This window comes from Miniopterus natalensis, chromosome 14 (genome assembly GCF_054644295.1).
Source record: "Miniopterus natalensis isolate mMinNat1 chromosome 14, mMinNat1.hap1, whole genome shotgun sequence".
Classification (NCBI taxonomy): Eukaryota; Metazoa; Chordata; class Mammalia; order Chiroptera; family Miniopteridae; genus Miniopterus; species Miniopterus natalensis.
Genome location: NC_142094.1, coordinates 58762438 through 58782165, shown reverse-complemented (window position 1 = coordinate 58782165; position 19728 = coordinate 58762438). Strand labels below are relative to the sequence as shown.

The 19728-nt window shown below is 58.2% G+C and overlaps 1 protein-coding gene across 1 annotated transcript in view; it reads left to right on the top strand.

Annotated features, from left to right (window-relative positions):
* Positions 1–6635: 6635 nt before the first annotated feature.
* Positions 6636–19728, top strand: part of LOC148091587 (transforming acidic coiled-coil-containing protein 2-like) — a 32455-nt gene continuing 19362 nt past the window's right edge. Inside the window, exons 1-2 of the mRNA XM_087824096.1 lie at positions 6636–11176; positions 11722–11835. Of these exons, the coding sequence (XP_087680222.1) occupies positions 6636–11176; positions 11722–11835 (4655 nt within the window). The remainder of the gene's footprint in view (positions 11177–11721; positions 11836–19728) is intronic.

The window sequence follows — 19728 nt, the reverse complement described above, 5'->3', positions numbered from 1 at the left end:
CAGAGATTCCTGTTTGATTTCCTCTCCAATCTCTCTCTCTCCTGGCTCAGAGGACTTCGTCAGCTCCGAGTCCGGGATCCCTACAACCACCAGGGAACAGTCAGAACGTAAAGAAGAAGCCGGAGGAGAAGCCGAGAAGCGCCGGCCTCGGAGATTCGCCCAGGTAGGAGCCAGGCTCAGGGGACTGACTCGGCCCGCGCAAGGCCAGCTTGCTGCCTGCTCAGTGTTTGCTTTGAAAATTTACCCTAAAACCCAGGGCATGTCCCTTGTGGTAAGACGTTCGACACAGGGGTTCACAGGCCTTTTGTGACAGCCCAGACCTGCGTCATTGGAAAATTAGTACTTTTCTGCCCAGAGATGAAATGAGTCATTACAGGCTCCATTCCAGCAACGCTCTAGGGTGCTACATTCATTGTCGGACTTAAAATTAAAAAGAGGGAGGCCACCGAGGAACTGATCGGGGGCATCTGGTCTGGGGCTAAGCCGGGGTCTGTGTGGAGGAGGAAACTTTCCTCCACCCTCCTAGGTTCTCCCGGCTGGTCTCACATCTAAGTCAACATGAGACAGACTCACAGAGAAAGTAACCGAATTTAATTACACACATACCTATGGGAATGCCCCCCACACGAGAGAGTCAGAGACCCCCCCCATACGTGAGAGGTTCGCGCCCTGAGCTGAGGAAGCGGTGAGAGCCCTGGGGCTTCGGGGAGGAAGGCCCTTTGCAGGATGGAAGAGCAGGAGCTCAGTAATTACATTTACCGTCCATGAAGAAAGGCTACAAATGTCATCTCTGGCAATAACTCTTATCATGGGTAAAGCCCTTAATTTAAATTCTTCTAGGTTGTTATGCCGGGTGAGGGGGCAGAAGTTTCTCTGGAGCCTGCAGGGTCTTGATTGCCTTTAGCTCAAAAAATCCGGATGCCGAGTGGCTCGTCTTGGGGAGGCTGCTCTGAGCCCCTCGCTGTAGGCACCAGCGGGTGACACGGGGTTCACAGAGGGTTCGCTGAGGTGACTGGAGCCCTCATCCCAGGGAGGCTGGAGAATTCCAGAAATCACCACGGCCGCCCAGTTGCAGTGGGACGTGGCCAGTGAAGGGGTGGCCCATCGGTCAGCGGCTCTTCACAGACCCACAGTCGGGTTCTGGTTTCCCTGCCCAGGGCTGTTGGGAAAAAGTCCAATGGACGGCGCCCATGCCGTGTCCAGCACCCACAGCTTCGGGGCCTTCAGACAGGGCCAGCAGACAGGAACACTCAGTCCCCAGAAGGGACAGGGACAGGGACACTGGAGGCAATTAATAACTACCAGTGGGCTGAGCACATGATCTGATTAGAAAAACCCTCCTGAACAACTGAACCCAGCTTCCGGAGGCTACAATTACAGGCCTCGAAGGAACAACTGAACGGGACCCCCCCCAAGGAACAAAAGTGAAAAACCAACTGACAGGTTCCCGCCCTCGTTATAAATATCAGACAGTGAAACTTGGGGCCTGAGAACCGTGCGTAGCTTTTTACCGTAAGACTGAGCGCCGCTTGCTGCTTGGGCTTTAAACGTGACGGTCGCGGGTGAGAGTGACCCCTGGTGGCAGGATCTTGGGGCCCGGCTCGCATTTTCTGGGTGGTGTTTCCAGAGCAGGCTCTTGGAGCCTGTTGGTGAGAGTGTTTGATTTCTTTAGGGGACTGGCGGTCAGGTGGGGCCGAATCATGGAATATGCCTCAAACAGCACCTGTTTCATGTTCACGAACTTTTTATCATGGTAACTGGACAGATGTTTTAATATTTGGTTCTAAGAAGACCAGACGGCTGGTCCAAATGGTCTCTGGTGATCATGAAACTAATGGGCGGGTTCATCTTTTCTGGAATTCTGCATGAGAGGAGTCGCCACTGGCCGTCTCTGTGAGGCTCCGGGGCCTCTTCAGAGGCGTGGAAACCGTTTGGGCCTGTGTCGCAGCTGGACTGAGACTACGGGCAGCTCAGGGTCCTTTGTTTCCTGTTACTCGGCTTTAGTCAATTGTTTTTCCTTGAAGAATTGCCTCCCACTGGTGTCCAAGTTGAGCATAAAAGAGGTGCCTTCTAAGAGCAAACCCGAAGAAGCAGCCTCCTGTTCACAATTAAAAACACAATGCTCCTCCGTAAATGGGAGAATGTCTGTCGCGCAGGCCCTGGGCTCACTCGCTCAGAGACTATGAAGAGGTGACCGGCTCCGGGTCCCCAGGTTCTAGGTTTGCTGGGAGTCAGGATGTTTATAGAAAGAGAGAATGACCAGCACCCCTGGGTGCTGTTTAAGTGGGCTGGCCACCCAGCACCCACAGAAATGATCAAAATAGCACCTGACTTTCATTTCCTAGATGGGCACCAGATATGATGCCAAATGGTCTATATGCAAAAAATAAAAACCTCTTTTCATTGAATCAATTCCTCTCTGATGAGTCCTGACTCAGCCAGGCGGGTGGGAATGCCCTGCTAGCTGCCCTGAGACCCCCTCTCCTGCCCTGGTGAACTGGGGCCATCACTTGTCTCCTCCGCACCCCACCATCCCTGAGATGCCCACTGGTCCAGGCCACACTATCTGTTGGGCCCACGGCTGTGCTGCTTTTGTGCGGCATTTGGCACGTGGGACTCTGGCGAGGCTGGGAGCCCCATGGCCACTCCCGCCCGTGGCGATTCCTCAGGCCCTCGGTGCTCATCCACTGCTCACCCCTGTGAGCCTGTGGACTCAGCCAGACGTTGCCCACTTCTGAGACCTTTTCCCTGCTCTCTCCTCACTGTGCTCGGATGGGTTCGCTCATCCTTTTACCTCATCAGACAACCAGCGTTTTCTCTCCAAAGGATATACAGGGTGTCCCAAAAAAGTGCACACACACTTTGAATAATTATTCATTCCAAAGGGTTAAATCTGAAATGAAAGAAACATCAACTGAGCTATCGGCTGTTGAGTGTGCATTCATTTTTGGGAGGGACACCCTGTATTATCGGTTTTAACGAAAGACGGGAGGAGCCATTGAACTCAAACTGTTTCTGTTTCCTACTTGTAAAAACTTCAGAGAGAAAACGCAGAAAGGCCTGCGGTGGCTCCTGCTGGGCTGGAGCCGAGGAAAGAACATAGGGAGAAAGGCGCATGTCGATATTGCCAAGGAAGGTCCCTCTGCCCAGGTGTGATCTCCTCTCTGCGGATGGAGCACTGAGGCCTGGGGCCCTGTTACCTGTGCCTGCGGCAGACAGTCCAGTTTCCCCCGGAGGCTCCGTGTCCCTCTGAACTACGCAGGAGCCTTATGCACCCCCAACGGGGCAAATTCTCCATCTGATTAGAGGGAGTCCCACCCGGTCAACTGTCTTGCCTCCTGGTTGCCACGTGGTGTCGCTGTTGTGACTCAGCCCTGCATTGGCCAAGCCCCAGCAGGGGCTGGGCGGCGCCTCCCGGATGCCCATCCTTCCAAGGATGACCCCACCCTCCCAGGACGAGGCTTAACCCCAGGTTGCACCTCTTGGTGCTCAGCAGCGTCCACCCCTGAGCATAGCAGCCCTGGGTACCTGCGTCCAGGCTGGCTCCGGGTCCACCGCCCACCGTCCCATGGAGACTCCCTTTCCCTCCAAGGTTACCACCAACCAGGGATGGGCAGCCCTTTCCTCTTAACCCCTCAAAACACAGCGGGTCTCACCCTGAAGCCTTTCCCCGGATAACAGAGCCGTTAGGCGGCCCCGGAGGAAATTAGGTAAAGAGTTGTGAGCTCGTAGCCATTCCTGCCCTTCAACACTGTGCCCGCTCATTCGTCCGAGGAAAGCCCCAGGTGTTGTCTCCGAGACGGTGGACTCTGAATTCCTGGCACCCTTGTCAGGGGAGGAGGAGTGGAGCCTCAGCAGCCTAGAGTCTTCGCTGTCGTCCCCGGTTCTCAAGAGTGAGCCAGCACCAGGGTCACCTGCCAGGCTGGTTAAAGCACAGACTGCGGGCCCCTCCTCCAGAGATTCTGCTTCTGTGGGTCTGGGCGAGGCCTGAGAACCAGAATTTCTAACAAGGTCTCAGGGACACAGGTGCCCCTGACCCAGGGACCAGGCTCGAGAACAGCTGCACTGTGTCCTTCGGCTGCGTGAGGGACACAGGGACATCGGTGGTCAGCAGAAGGAGCCTTCTGCGAGGGCTGGGCTGGACCAGGAGAGTCGCGTGGCGGGTGTGGGGGAGCCTGAACAGAAGGGGGCGGCCCCAGGGGCCAGCGCAGGCAGGGGCAGGATTCCTGGACTGGAGCTCTGTGTGGGCGGGAGGCCAGCCGACCACAGTGCTGGGTGTTTACTTACCTCACACACAGTGGGAGAAGCGAGCCAGGCGGAGGAGCACCTGGCGGGCAGCCGGGAGGCGGAGGTGCATCCTGCCGGCAACGGGAAGCGGGGCAGTGCTTTGGGGTGGCTGGTTTGTGCTTAAACGAGGGGTCCAGCATGCCAGGGGAGCATTCAGAAGATGGATTTAGGGCCTGCAGTTGGGGCCCTGAAGGGGAGGCTGGGAGGGCGGTGAGGATGGTGGCTGGGAGACATCCCCAGGTACCCACAGAACCCGCAGACAGTCCCCAGGTAGAACCCTCAGTGCTTCAGGGACAGCTCAGTTCCTGCCCACACCCAGCACCCTCAGCACCCGACCAGGCCTCATCCTCTCGGTGGGGGGCAGGTTTCTTAGTCCATGTAACAAACACGGACCCACAGCCCAGCACCGGCCGAGGTCTGGGCCCGAGGCCAGAGGCGCGAAGATGAGCAGGACGTGTGGTCCGGTTGTGGAGAGAGGCGTATAAACCAATAATCCTGGAATAAGCGGGATGCTATGGGCCGTCCGTGGGGGCTCGGGGGCCGGAGAGGGGCTGGCTCTGCCGAGGGAGGAAAGTTCGGAACTGAGCGGAGTCAGGGCCTGCGGGGGAAAGAGACAGTTCCCGGCAGGGGCGGCAGCTCTGATCGTTACCCGTCTGCAGGAAACAGAGCAGGAAGGGCTAGATGTCCTGGCCTCTCGAGCAGGACACCTCAGAGCTTTATATTTGGGAAACAGGTGATGTAGCGTATTTATTAAGCTCAACCTGTTGGCTTTTTTTTTAAACCCTCAGCCGAGGATATGTTTATTGATTTTAGAGACAGAGGAAGGGAGGGAAAAAGAGAGAAAAACCTTGATTGGTTGCCTCCTGTACCCATCCGGACCGGGGACTGAACTTATAACCTGGGTATGTGCCCTGACTGGGAATCGAACCCGAAGCCTCCTGGTGTAGGGACGACACTCCAGCCAACCGAACCACCCGGCCAGGGCAACCTCTTGGTCTTTTTAAAGATATGAATTCAGGACAAAAAATCCACAGTGTAGCAGCAGATTGGGGAAGGAAGAAAGATGGTTTGAAAAAAATAAAAAGTGGGCTGCCTCCCCCCCCCCCCCCCCCCAGTCATCTGTGGACGAAATCTGCCCAATGCTGGGTACCGACCCAGGGCTGAAGCCCGTCACCTCACCCAGCAGCTGGTGTCGATGAACGTAGATGACCGGAGGGGCTATATGAGGAAACTCAGGATCAGGGAGGTTGAGGAACCTGCCGCAGGTCACACAGCCTAGAATCAGCTTGGGTGGAGGCCACTCAAAGCCCAGGCTGTGGCCATCCTGCTGCTCAGGTATCTGAAAATACTTGTGTTGTGGTCTCATCATGAGAAAGCCAACCCCAGTCTGTCCTTAACATTTAATTTCCCTCTAAACAAGGTCAGTTCTCAGGCCCAGAAAAAAGAAAAATCGAAAAGATGTGATGTGTTTCATGAGCAGCAGTGGCCCAGCTCCGAGTGACCGAGCCATGCGTGGCCTAAGCCGCAGCATCGGTTCCTTCCAGAGAGACCTCTGGGAAGTTTCTATTCACAGGCTCTGCCCAGGCCGGTGTGTCCGGCGGAGCCGGGTCCCGCTCCCGCCTCCGGCCGGCTTCTGACTCACTGTTCCCCTGGCAGGAAGTAAACACCAGGGGAGGGAGGCGAGGACTCCGGACAGGGGCAGAAAAGCAGGTCAGGGGCTGAACTGGGTGCGAGTCCGCTCTCCGCTCCTCCGGTTTCAACAGCGTTGAAGAAGAGGGAGTAGTCTTCCTCTCCGAGATAATGCCCATTTATTGTAACAGAATCGACCTTGGACGGTGCCTCTCACAGCAACACCTGCTGAATGAGAGGAATGAAGTTAACGTACCTTTATTCCGAAGCACAGCTGGGCCCACTTGTGCCTTTTCCCAAACATCTCAGGGTCCCAGGAGCGTTTGGAACCTACAGTGTTAGCAAACCAGGCAGAACTGCTTCGAACCCTCTACCATTATATCAAACTTATTTTAAAACTTACTGAGCTTCCCTCATTTTGAGCTATCGTGAGTTAGTTTCCACGCTCCCCGGCTCGGCACGGACCAGACTCTTTGCGATTCCCCGTGTTGATTTTCGGGGAAAGTGGTGCCATGTGTAATGGTCATGGGAGGGATGGGGGGGGTCTCTTGGTGGGAGGAATGAGCTGCATGGGGTTTAGTGGGGTGACTCTGCCTGTGACCTGTCTGCCCTTGGCATCCGTGGGATCTGATGAAACATGAAATGTTTTCCTTGTTGACAGCGTCGCGCCCGGAGGCTCTGGCACCACGTCTGAGGGTGCTACCGGCCTGGACCCATGCATGGCGTCCCCAGAAGTGACCAAGCCGAGGAAGCAGACACGTAAAGCCGGGGGCCCGAAAGGTTCTGCACTGCCCAGCCCGCCAGCGTCCTGGGAGCCGGAGAGCCCCTTGGGCTCCCTGCCCTTTGCTGAGGGCCCCCCTGAAGCTTACTCCACAAGCCCAGCAGCGGCACCTGAAGACTGGCCCCTCATTCAGCCCCTCGCTCAGCGCCCCAGGAGGGACCCTTCTCTGAATGCTCAGGAAGACCCCAGGGCAGCGTTGGCCCCTCCAGGGGACAGACCTGCTCAGCACAGTGTGGCTGCCACTGTCCCCAGGGCTGGGAAAGAGAAAGGCCTAAAGGAAGGAGGGAGGGAGTCAGCTTCCTTCAGATCCATGGACCAGCTGCCAGGAGTCTCACCAGTGCCTCCCAGAGAGTTGACAGAGGAACAGCAGGGCGAAGAGGATGGCCGGCCCGGTGGCTCCGAGTCCCAGGGGAAAGAGGCTTCAGGTGGCCTCCCTCCACCAGGGTCCAAGCAGGGCGAGGCTCCTGTGCAGGTGGTCCCCACGAGCCCCCCTGCAGCCCCATCAGGCAAGAGCTTGGCTGGCCTGCAGGAGAGCCCCCCGATGCCCGAGCCCCTGGGCCCACAGGAGCCAGCCCCCCAAGCCTCAGACAGAGGGAACTGCCAAGCGGAAATGCCACTTCAGGATTTGGTCGCCGACTCGGGCGTCTGTCATCCCTCTGGGAGCAATCCTGGGGCTGCCCCAGAAGCTAAGGTGATTGCTGCTCCCCAGGAAAGCTGCCAGGATCTGCCGTGTCCTGCCCAGGCCCTGGGGGCCGGGGGTTCTCAGACAGAGACTCTGGATGCCAGTAATGCTCAACACCCCCTGAAGACTCAGGTGCAAGGAGCTGAGCCCAGGAAGGCTGTCTGCATGGCAACAGGTGACCAGCCCAAGGGGGCTCAGCTTGTGGGTACCCAGGACCCACATCTGGCTTCAAACCTTGCTGCTCAGACCACAGAAGAACCCAGCCGGGGGCCCAGGGAGTTGGTGTCCAGTCCCAAGATGCCCCTTCTTACAGCTCCTGCCGAACAGCTGGCAGGTGCAGGGTTGGCGGGACAGGAGAAGCAGGCCTCAGACCTCGGGTCCCGCCAGGATCCCACCAGGCCCCCCGAGCCGGACGGAGCCAGTGAGCATGCTGCTCCCCCAGGAGCTGCCCGGGAGGGGCCAGGGTTGCAGCCCGACCATCCTGACCTCCTGCAGGACATGGGGGGCCGGGGGAGAATGGACTCTCTTCCTGCTTTAGAATCTGAGAAATCAGGCTTCCTGTCGACTTCTGCTGCCGAGGTTGTCCCGGAGGCCCCGGAGGTGGAGAGCTCATCTGCAATAAAGACCAGGAGCCCCCCGTCGGCGCCGGAGCCTGGCAGCCAGGATGGGGAGGGCTCGCTGACGTCCTTCCAACCCCCTGGGCTGGGGCATGATGCAGCTGGACAGGAAGTCCAAGCCGAGGGGCCACATCCCCCCAATGGGAAGGGCTGGGCAGGGGACTGTGGGCTCACGACGCTCATTCAGGAGCCAGATCAGCAGGGAAACCCGTCCTGTCCGGGGCACCAAATACAAGCAGCTGCCCCTGAGAGACCCTCGGGGTCTCCTGAGGACCATCTCCAGCCATCCCAGCCGGACCCAGAAGCTTCGGTCTCTGATGTGCTTGTGGAGAAGTCTCAGCCGTGTGACAGTGAGCGCAAGACTTCGCCAGGTGATCCAGGCCCTCGGAACCCAGTTGTGGAGTCTCCCCAAATCCTTGTACCCGGGGAGCCTCGGGAGGAGGTGAGCTTGTCCCCTCGCGGAGGCGGGGAGCAGACTTCCAGACCAGAACTTCAAGGTGAGCTTCCCAGAGGCAGCCTGCCCCATGCTCCAAGTTCAGCTCCTGGTGCCACCATCGCGGAGAGCCCTGTGACCGCACGGCCGGAGCCGCCCGCACTTGGGGAGAGTGGGCGAGAGCCAGTACCAAGTGAGCGCCAGCCCTCTGGGGTCCTGCTGCCTGCAGCAGACACCTCAGGAGACTCTCCCCTCCCAGGCAGCCTGAGCACAAAGGACAGCTGTGCTGGGCAGAGGCCGAGCGAGTCCCAGCAGGAGCTGGTTGGTGCACTGACAGCCAGCAGCCAGTGGGAAGCAGCAAGTCTCGGGAACACAGGTGTGTCTGAAGCAGCTGGCGCCTGGCCCCCGGTCCCGGGCGTGGGCAGGACAGAGATGGCAGGTGGGAACACAGCAGGGGCCCCGCCCTGTCCATCTGACTCAGGCGCTCTCCGGGATGCAGCTCACGGCCTGCCCGCCCCAGCGCCTGCCAGCCCCAGCCTCACCCTCACTCAGGGTACTCAGGGTGCCCAGGAGAGGGAGGCCTGTGATGACACCCAGGAAGGCGAGCAGCAGCCAGTGCCGGCCCTGCAGGAGATGGAGCACCCGGCTGCCTCGGACGCAGAGGCCCAGGAGCTCCTTGGAAGTCTCCCATCCACCCAGGAGCCAGGTGTGGAAGGTGGGGCTGCTGAGACCCGTGGGGACATTGACAGAGGAGACCTGGGGGTGCATCGGGCTCCAGAGGAGCCGGCAGGGGGTACCCTGAGTGGTAGCTTCCTTCAGACAGAGCAGTGCCCCGCCCTTGGGAAGCAGGCTTCCGCCCCTGCCCCAGGTGAGGCCGGCCACGCTGAGCAGCCCTCGGCCGGCTGCCAGGATGCCTCGCTGTCAGCGGGAGATCCGGGTGGGATCCCCAGGAGCGCGGTGGGCATTCCTGCAGCCCTGACTCTCCCTGGCCCAGAGAGGCTCCCGCCACCTGGGCCACCGGGAGAGGCTGCTCCTGACACTCCTTACCTGCACATTGATAGTGCTGCCAGGAGAGGGGCAGAAGAGGGCCCCAGGGGCCTCGGTGAAAACTCTGGTCCCATAGGGGAGCCCCCACTCTCCTTGGAAAATGTTGCCTCTGGGAAGCTGGCTGCTGGCCCCCTCGCCTCCTTCTTGCAACCAGGAGCCGTGGCGGGGGGCACCTCTGTGGTGCCAACCAGCAGCGGAAGCCCCAAAGCCAGGACCTCTGAAGGGCCTGTGGACTCTGTGCCCTACCTGGACAGGACGCCGCTTCCCGCCAGCGGCAAGCAGACTACAGGGGAGAAGAGAGCAGCCAAGGCTCCTGGAGCCGGCCCCCAGCCCCTCGAGAGTCCTGAACCCCCTTCTGGTGCGAGGGGCACAGGGGAGAGGAGCACTGGGGAGAGGACGCGGGAGCCTCCCCAGGACCCGCGGAAGGGCGCGTCGGGCGGCGTGGACACGGGCCCCAGGCAGTCAAGCATCGTCGCCGGGTTCCCCGACTTCAGGGAGCACATCACCAAGATCTTCGAGAAGTCGGCGCTCGGAGCCCTGGCCGCCGACCGGCCCCAGCGAGCACCTGGGGAAAAGGCAGGAGCCGGCGGGAGTGGGGGGGGCAAGGACCCCGAGGCGCCACTGAGCCCAGAGAAGCTTCCAGATGGGACTCAAGCAGTGGGAGTAGCCCCTGTCCCCGCCCCTCCTGCTGGACTCCGGGTGGATTCAGAGAAGGAGCAGGTGGTGGCTGTTGAGGCTGAGACATCCCACCCGGCTCCCCGGGATCCAGGACCGGAGACGCTGCTGGGGCCAGCAGGGCCGAGGGTGGAGCAGGACCCACCAAGTGCCAGTGAGGGGAAGGAAGTGGCTGGTGACCTACAGGCGCCGAAGGAAAGCGAGAAGCCAGCGGGGGCCAGAGAGGCCGGGCAGGGGCTTGGCAGCCAGGCCCCCTCAGGGCGGGGAAGCGGCCTGCAGGAGTCAGCTTCCCCTCCTTCCTCACAGGCCGCGTCTCCTGTGGGCAAAGCTGCTGACGGGCAGGTGGCCACCCAGAGCCACAGGGAAGGGGACTCCGCTCAAGATGAGAGACTTCCTCCCGGAGAGCCGCATGGGGAAGCGCCCACCGCTGACAGTCAGCCCGAAGGTGCCCGGGGCTCTGCCCACCCAGGAGCATCCACCTCTGCCCTGGAGGCACCTTCTCTCCGCGGGGATGCGCCTACCGTGGCCGAGGCCGTCCCTGAGCCCTGGACCCCCGGCACAGCGGGTGAGAGGAGGCCTGGAGGTGCTGCGGGGATCTCAGAGAAACAAAGTGCCCTGGGCCACCCGAGCGCCCATGAGCCAGCAGCAGTGGCAGACACTCCCCCGGAGCCGGGCTTGGTGGCAGGAGTTGCTGGGGAAGATGAGGGTGACATCAGTCTGAGCACAGCTGAGACCCAGGCACGTGGGCCTGGTGACCTGCTGGGAACAGGAGCTGCGAGGATGTTCTCAGGAGTGGCTCCTGCCTCCGAACCACCAGGGGGCTTTGGGGACCCCGGCTGCTCTGAGGGGGCCCGGGGGACTGAGACTCCAGCCACCCTGTGTGGGGACAGCCCAGCTGGGCACCAGCAGTCCCTGCCCGAGGTTCCCACTCCTGTGGGAGATGGGAAGGCAGGTGCATCTTCACCTCCAGAACCTGAAGAAGCTGGGGACCCTAAGCTGGCCCCAGAGGCAGCCCACGCGGAGAGGTACGTAACCGAACGAGTTGCTGGGGAGGCAGGGTCAGCTCCCAGAGTGGTCCTCTCCCGCTTCCTGTGATCGAATAGATGGGGGGTATTAAGAAGCTAAGCTTTCCGTGTCCAGTTGCTTACGTTTACCTGCTCCAATCTCAGGATGTGCTGAGGCTGGGAAACGTGGGCACTGGGCGGAGGCCCGGGCGCCGGTCCACGTGCCTGGGCCTTTGCTTGAACTTGCACTCATCCGACTTAACCTGTTTCACAAGCATGAGCTGCTGGCAGCCGGCGGCTGGTGGCGCACACTGGGGTCAGAGGTTATGGTCAATCATGCTTTTCTGGAGCCCAGGTACCTCTGCTTTGGAACCTAGATTTGTTCTTGCAGAGAGGCCTCAGTGATCCCAACGCCTCTCAGACCATTGACGGCCTGAGGCTATTCCCCCCCCCAGGAATTTTTGCGTCGCAGTCACTGAAAGCTTTATGTGGGATGCGGGCTTTTCGCTAGGGCCTGAAGAGAGGTGCCCGTCTCACCGTCTGTCACTTTCTTAACATTGTCCCAGCAAGAGCCCGGGGCCTGGCCTGGCACCCTCACCTTCGGTTCCTGAGAAGGACGCTGCAGAGGTCACGGGCGGGGTCATTTCCTGTGAGGCCAGACCTGCAGGAGGAGAGCAAAGGTGGGTGAGAGGTACCAGCCTCGGGGGAGCCGGGGACGCCCAGGTGCTGCGTGTCTTGTAAGGGAGGGTTCTGCTCACACACGACCCTGTACCCCTTACACACCACACCCCAACTCTCCGCCCCTGAGCCCTGGACAATACTAACCTAGTCTATTACCTTGAGGCAAATGGGCTCAACAGTGATCTAGTCTCTGAAGCAGGAATCTCTGATCACCCATAGCTGTCACACTCCACAGAGGCCTGGAGAGTGAGGGTCACAAATGACAGGCGTAACAGAGCCCCAGACCTCCCGCTTGCAGGGCGCCTGCCGCTTCTTTCCGCGCAGAGCGAATCGCCGCCTCTGTGCCGGCAAATGCTGCCCCTCGACGTTTCATCCTTAGAGGGAAATGGAGACACTGTGGACAGACACTGTGAACAGGCTTTACGGTGTCCTTAGAACTCTGGCGCCGTGTGTGTGTGCGTGCGCACATGTGTGCGTGTCTGTGCATGTGTGCACTCGAGCATGTGTGAGCACATGTGCGTACGTGCGTGCATGTGGCGTGTGTGGGTGTCTGTGTGCATGTCTGTGTGTGTGCATGCGCGCACATGTGTGCCTGTGTGCGAACATGTGTGTGCATGCGTGTCCACGCACGTGGTGTGTGCTCAGGCAGGGCGGGGTTGGACTTTGATAGTACCTGCGGCTGCCAGCCTGTCCTCCGAAGCAGCTGCGGGCGCTTCACAAGTGGTTCGGCTCAGGTTTCGCACATGCCTGGAGAGCGCACGGTCGCCGGCTTCTCACATCTGAGCACCTCACCGACACCAGCTGCCTTCGCTGCCACCGGCAGCTCTTGTCACAGCTCTGGGCCGAGACAGATGCAGGTCGGATCTGCGTCGCACACTCGACTCTGCGGCTGCCGTGGCCTGTCGTCCCGCAGCCCTTGCTGGCTGGCTCTTGACATTCCTAGTTAAGGTGCAGGAAACCATCTAACCAGGAGAGCCCCCCTCCCCAAAACGACACATCAGGTCCTTCTTCCATGTCCCTGGGTGCCTGTCACCTTCCTGGAGACCACTCTAACCACCGAGCAACCCAGCCAGGGCCTGGCCACCTTTCTTGTCCAGCACAGAGTTCTGCATCTGCTGAAATAGCTGACTGGCCGAGGGGAGTGAATTCTTTCGTCCTGTGTAGCCCACAGGGACCTACTTCAAGTTCAAAGGTTTAGAGATTGTGTTTTATGGTGAAACCTTACGTATGTCTTTTATTGTGTGTCGTAGTGCACGGAATTTCAACAGAAAAATAATACTTGAGTTGCCACGCGGGGAGCAGAGCAAGTCAAAAGCAGATTTTCCCTCTTGCGGGTTATCGGGGGACATGCTCCTGTTGGCTCTGGGATTCTGAAGTTTCTGCAGACTCGACCAGAACTGACACCATAGAGCAGACTCAGAATCTAGCCCATGTGTTTTCTGTCTCAGTGATGGGGTCGTTTGGTAACTTGGTCTCACACACGTGTGGGTGCAGGGAGCACAGACATGTTTACTGTTTATTTCCCAACGTCGGACGTGAAATTGGCCCAGCTGGGGGATGGGCCATGGGTGTTCCGTGGCTTTGCTCACCTCAAGCCGCCACCCCACACGTGAGGGGCACGTGGGCACCAGCTCTGAGAAGCAGGATTGGCCGGGTGGCGCAGCTGTGGATTTCTGCACACGGTGGAAGCCTGGGGCCCACCGACAGCCTCGCTTGGTTTTTAAGACTCTTCTACAGAAGGTGCTTGGATGGTTTTTGACTTAGGTCCGCATGACTCTTCCATGTAGATGGAAAGTTGAGGATTTGGCATTTTGTTCCCACCCCACTGATGGTCAGATGTGTAGTTCTCGATCCACCTTGGGCATCGCCAAGCTGTTTTTTGCTGAATATTTTAAAAGGGGTTTTTCTTTCCCACTTGGGAAAATGGTTGGAAAAGTATCCTTTTCTATTATCAGTGCATTTTTGAGAAGACGGAATGATTCCCAGATGCGTAGGGTCTTTGTGTGGACCTGGGCTGGCTCGTGTGGGGCAGTGGGTTGAAAAGTTGACGGAGGGGAGGGAGGGGGAGAGGGGAGCGGCCGCTGGCGCCCCGCGGAGGGGGCCGAGCGGGACCTGAGGCCACCCGCCTGCTCTCGCCCTTCCTCCGTCCCGCTTGTCATTCCTCCTCCTCCTAAAATTACCGGCTGTGACGCCACGTTTTCAGGTTTAGGGACAAGGTTTTGAGGATGGCTGCAGCTGCATAGATTAAAGAAAATAAAAAGCAGCAGGTAAAGCCCGGACAGCAGATGCCCCGCCTCCCCGAGGGCCCTCGGGGTTTGATTTTATGTTACGTAGCTTCTATTATTTTAAACTTCCTTTTGAGAAATCTCGGGCTGTCACAGGGCAGCGGCTCTGACGCCCTTTTTACCTGGAGCGGTTTCTCCCCACACGGGAGGCAGTGGAGCCGGGACAGGCCCGTCCATATCCCAGAGGCTTCTTGCTGGCTGTGCTACCCTGGGCGAGCCAGTTTACCTTCCAGTCCTCAGTTTCCATGCCTATAAAATGGGAAAACAACTAGGGCTGGAGTCAGAATAAAATCGGAAAGTTTCCGAAGCATCTAGTCTAATCCCTGGTGTATGGTACGTGCATAATAAAAACAGCAACTACTATTATTTTAAATGCATTGAATCACCCTGGCCGGTTTGGCTCAGTGGTTAGAGCATCGGCCGGCAGACTGAAGGGTCTGGGATTGGATCCCAGCCAAGGACACGCTCAATCCCTTGCCCCAGTCCGGTCATGTGTGGGAAGCAACCAGTCAATGTCAATGTGTTTCTCACATTGATGTTTCTCTCCCTCTCCCCCCCCCCCCCACCTCCCTCTCTTCCTTCCACTCTCTCTGAAAAGCAATGGGGGAAAAAATATCCTCAGTGAGGATTTAAAAATAAATAAGTGTATTGAATCAAAATCACCCTGGCAATTAAGCAAAGGAGGAGATGCCAAGGCCCCAAAGAAAGCGGTCACAGACCCTGTGGGAACAGGGAGACTCGAGCCTGGCTCAGAGCCATTTCCAGGGCTTGGCCTCTCTGTGCGGGTTTGTCCGTCGCTGGGGTTTCCCTAACACCCCTGGGCTCCCGAGGAGCTTGTGACGTGACTCTAAGGTGCCTCGGAACTAAGACTCTGCACATGACTCAGGTGTGCCTTATTATCAACAGCTCCAGGCACGATGAACCATAAAGGTCAGAGGAGCTTTGTAAACGAAGCTTTTATGCTTAGAAGCTTTGTGCTCCATCATGAAACCAGTTTCCCAGAGGTGAACCTGGGCCTTGGGAAAGTGCCCGGCCGCATCAGAGAGCAGCCAAGGTGGCACCCACACCGACAGGGCAGTGCCCCCCGAGGGAGGCAGGGCTGATCCTCTGCACCCTGCGCCCGCGACGGGAGGAAATGGCCTTGGCTCCAGCTCTTCTGGGCTTCTGAGCGCTCTGCCCATGGCCTCTGTCCTGTTGCATCTGGACCCAAGGGTCAGCTCCGGGGCAAGGTGGTGATTTTCCAAATGAGTGTGTCCGAACTGACCAGGCCTCTCTCCCTGGACCCTCTCATTACTGCCACTGCGGGAGCCGCCGTGGGAGACCTGGCTCCAGGTTGGTTTCGGGGGCAACGTTTGAGAAATGGAGATTTCCGACCTGAGCTGAAGGAAACAGGGCGTTCTTGTTGAGGCTCGGAACAGGAGAGACGGGGGAACTGACAGGCCCCTGCTGACTGCACTGAGGACCCCGTCAACGGGTAGGGGGCTGTTCTTCCAGCAACGTCAGCCACCCCAAACCCTCCTCTAGGCCTTTGAGAGAAGACCATAGACTTCTGAGTTCTACTGAGGGGCAAGCACGGGCCTCACAGTTGACAGACCTCAAGTTCCAGCTCCGTGACCTTCTGAACCTGCTGATTTGCTTGTAAATGGTACCTGGGATTGAAGGAGCACTTTCTTTTGAGCGCCGGACACAGAATAGGGACTCGTCCTTCGCCCCCATCTACTTGCTCCTTCTGGGCCCAGTGTCTCAGGTCCTTCTCATCTCTTAGGAGGTGCTGTTTGCAGGGAGGGAGACAGGGGCTCGGACAGGAGATGTGTCTCCCTCAAGGTCAGAGCACTAACAAGAGTGAGTGCTGGCACTAGAACCGTCCGCAACGTTTTCCAGACATCAGCTCCTTGTTTAGATCCCTGATAATTAACTGATTAGTGGGAGGTTACTCACTAAGACAACACTGCTCACCAGAACTTTCTACAGTGATGGAACGAGCCTGTTTCCCTGCACCCACGAGCCACAGGTGGCTACTGAGCACCTGGAATGAGGCACCTGAAAAGCCACGGTCAGTTTCAGGGCCATTGAGGAGCTGAACTGTGAATTTTACTTAACTTTGATTAATTGCAATTGAAATGGCCACGTGGGGCTAGTGGCTACTGCATGGGACAGCCCAACTGGAGGACAGTTTCCTGAGAAACAAGCACTGTGGGAAGGGGAGTCCCGTGGGGTGTGCGGTGTCAGTGGGCCCCAGCTCACTGCACCTCGGTCTCCCTTCTTCTCAGGGCCTGGTAAGTCCTTGGGCAGTAAATATTTTAGCAGCCTTTTGATTCAGGCTAGACTGTGAGAGTGTCTGTTTCCAGGGAAGGCGCTGGGACAGGTCTGGTTACTGATACCTGTAACGCCCTCTCCTTCTGCAAGGCGCCCAGAGAGACTCTCAGGGGAGCCAGCAGGGTGGGCAGTGCAGCAGTGAGAGGCGACAGGGGTCAGCGCTGAATTCTCAGCTGCCCAGGTGAGAGAGGAGCAGGAAGAGGAGGGGCAGGAGGAGAGGCTGGAATCCAGCTGGAGGGAGAGGCTTGTTAGGAGTTCTAATTCCGACCCGGCTCCCGGGGCAGGGCAGGTGGGCATCCAGCTGCTCCCAGCTGCAGCTTCTTTGCAGATAAATGGGGCCACTAGTGTCTCCTGGGCTTTAAAGGGAGATGAGAGGAGGCGACACACAGCGTCCTCCATGGAAAGCCCGCATCTAGTAGCCGGAGCTGTGACCATTACAGAGCCAGGCCTGTCAGCTCTTAGCCTAGGGACAGGTTCTCGAGCAGTCACCCAGCAAATGTCCACCAGGCTGGGTGCTAAGGAGGGAAGCCAAGGTGTCTCCCTTTAGGGAGGGGCCGAGATGGGCATTCGGGGCACTCTGAGCACAGACTTTTCCACTGGAAGGAGGGCAGGGTAAATTGGTAGGTGGGTAGGCAGGTGGGTTGACACCCTGCAGGAGTAAGGCAGGTGGTTAATTGACCCCCAGCCCAGTGCTCACACACTCCTGAGGGACCAGGTGGCTCACTGCTTTTGTCCACACACTACAGGGTATCCCCCAAAAGTGCATACACACTTTGAATGATTATAAAGTCAGTGGTTATTAACATACAGTTCATTTTCAAAATTAAGTGAGTTATCAGCTGTTAAAATGTGTATACATTTGGGGGGGCACCCTGTATGTGTCTTCTCCAAGGGTTGGACTTCCCTCCCTCCCTGGACCACAGCGTCCTTAAGCTCAGGACCAGGAGTTGGGTGTCATGATTCTAATTCTCTGTTTAGAAACGTTTGCTCAGACATGTGTTGGTGGTCATTTCAACAGAGGGTGGGTCTCGCTGGGCCTCTGGCCAAGAGAACTCCACGATCCTCTTCCTTCGGGAGCGTTAGGCTTGCAGACAGGGCACCCGATACCCCGCGTGGCGCCCAGTGGGCCCTCCATACTCGCTCGCTGAATAATTCAGCCCACCTCGCTCTCAGGTGAACGGGAGGCTTCCTGTCCTGGAAAACCAGGTCAGACAGGACTTTGAAGCAGGTGGCCTGGTCTAATTTCTGGTTCTGCCATGACTCTCGAGAGGAGAGCTCCAGCCTCAGTTTCCTTGCCTGTGTAATGCTAGGGTCCACCACGTGGAGTTATTATGGAGAGTACAGAAAAATAATACCCGTGACCCTGGCTGGTGGGCTCAGTGCTTAGAGCATCGGCCCATGCACCGAGGGGTCGTGGGTTCAATTTCAGGTCAAGGGCACGTGCCTCCGTTGCAGGTTCGATCCCCGGCCCTGGTTGGGGCTCGTGCGGGAGGCCACCAATCAATGGACCTCTCTCACATCCATGTTTCTCTCTCTTGGTCTCTCTCTCTCCCTCTTTCTCCCCCTCTCTCTCCCCCTTCCCTTCTACTCTCTCTAAAAAATCAATGGAAAAAATATCCTCAGGCAAGGATTAAAAATGATAATAAAATACCTGTAGAAGCTCAGTTTCCTGTCTACCTGGCACGCGGTGAGCACTTAAATGCCAGGAGTCACTGTTTTACTATTGCTGTTTTCATCATCGCCGGAAGGGTGCTCGGCCGGTCACCGGTACACACTGTGCTCGGCAGGGCCTGCTGAGGCCGCTGCGGTTCCCTTGCGTCTGCCCGGCCGGCTCTGGCCTGAGTCACTGCCCTCCAGGCTGCCTCCCGCCCTGGCCACCAGCCCCGGGTGGCTCAGTGTTGCAACATTGTATCTGATTCGAGGCCCAGCGCTCGGGGAGAAACCAGGGCTTTGGGGTTAACCTCTTGCCGAGAGTGGCCACAAAGAGGCTGAAACCAAGCATTTGTGGGAGAAGGAGCGACCCTGTGGGTGAGCCCAGCCAGTGTGGGTGAGCCCAGCCCGGCCGCACCAGTGGAAGGCAGGCTCTGAGCGCATCTTGTGGGACAAATCGCCCCGAGTGTCTTGGCATGACGTTCTGAGCTGCGAGGCCATCCCGAAACTCGACCCTAGAGGGAGGGGCCGTGTTGGAAGTCATCTGTCCCCGGCCGGCGGCCAGACACCACAGCACAGCAGCCGGAGGAGGAGACCCTTCCTGGCAAGTGACTGGGCAGCTGGTATCTAATCGTGCCTGGCCAGAGCTGGCCGAAGGAGAGCAGAATCTTGGGGAGAGGAGAGCGCCGGGCCTGGGCTGGACGGCTCAGCGTAGGCCAGACCGCCTTTCTGGGCCACCTATGAGGGACGTCTGGGGCAGCGGCCCCTCTGGCTCCCGAGGCCTGGTAACAGGGGTGCCTACCCTTCGAGGAGGTGCCCCACCTCCTCCCTGGCTCATGAAATATCAGAATAAGAAGGACCACGAGGATCGCCAGCATTCCCATTTTACAGACGAGAAACCTGAGACCAAAGAGGATGTTCAGCTTCCTTAAGGCCACACGGCTCGTGGGGGGACACTGGTCTGAGTCACACTGAATGCATTTCTTACGGCCTGGAGGCCGGTGTCCTTTCCAGCAAACCTGCCGGCACCCCCGTGAGTGAACGAGCCTCACCTTGGCTGTGCCCAGCGAGCACCCAGGTAAGCCTGGCGGAAACCGATGCTGCAGATCGTTTTCGGGGGTGCTGGCCGTGGTTTAAGTGACCTGGTCCTCGGGTCGTGTCTGAGGAAGCTGCAGCCTCTGGGCTTGCAGGCCCCGCTCTCCTCTGCTTGTGGCTCAGATTCCCCACGATTTGGGGAGTATGTGGATGCTGATGGCGGAGGGTGGGGGTGCTGACGGGGGAGGGCAGTCTCAGATGAGAGTCAAGGCCAGAGAAAGTTCCTGAAACTTGAGTTTCAGCATCTGGCTGAGGGAGTCTGTGAGCGATTTATCGGGGAAACTCTCAGAGGAGACAACAGCCCGCGTTGAGTTTCTCTTCCAACAGCTGGGCCACGAATAAGGGAGATAAAATGCCCTTAATGATCATCGCAGGGCTTAGTTTTGGTGTTTTGGGTTTTTTTTTCCTTGAATATGGGAAGTTCATCTGTTAGAAACCACAGGCCCCCTGTTGAATGGATGCTTTTGGTTCATATTTTATCTTCCGTGGAGAGTAATTTTTCTGTAGAAATGGCCCCACACTGGCACGGGAGGTCTTTTCTTTTCA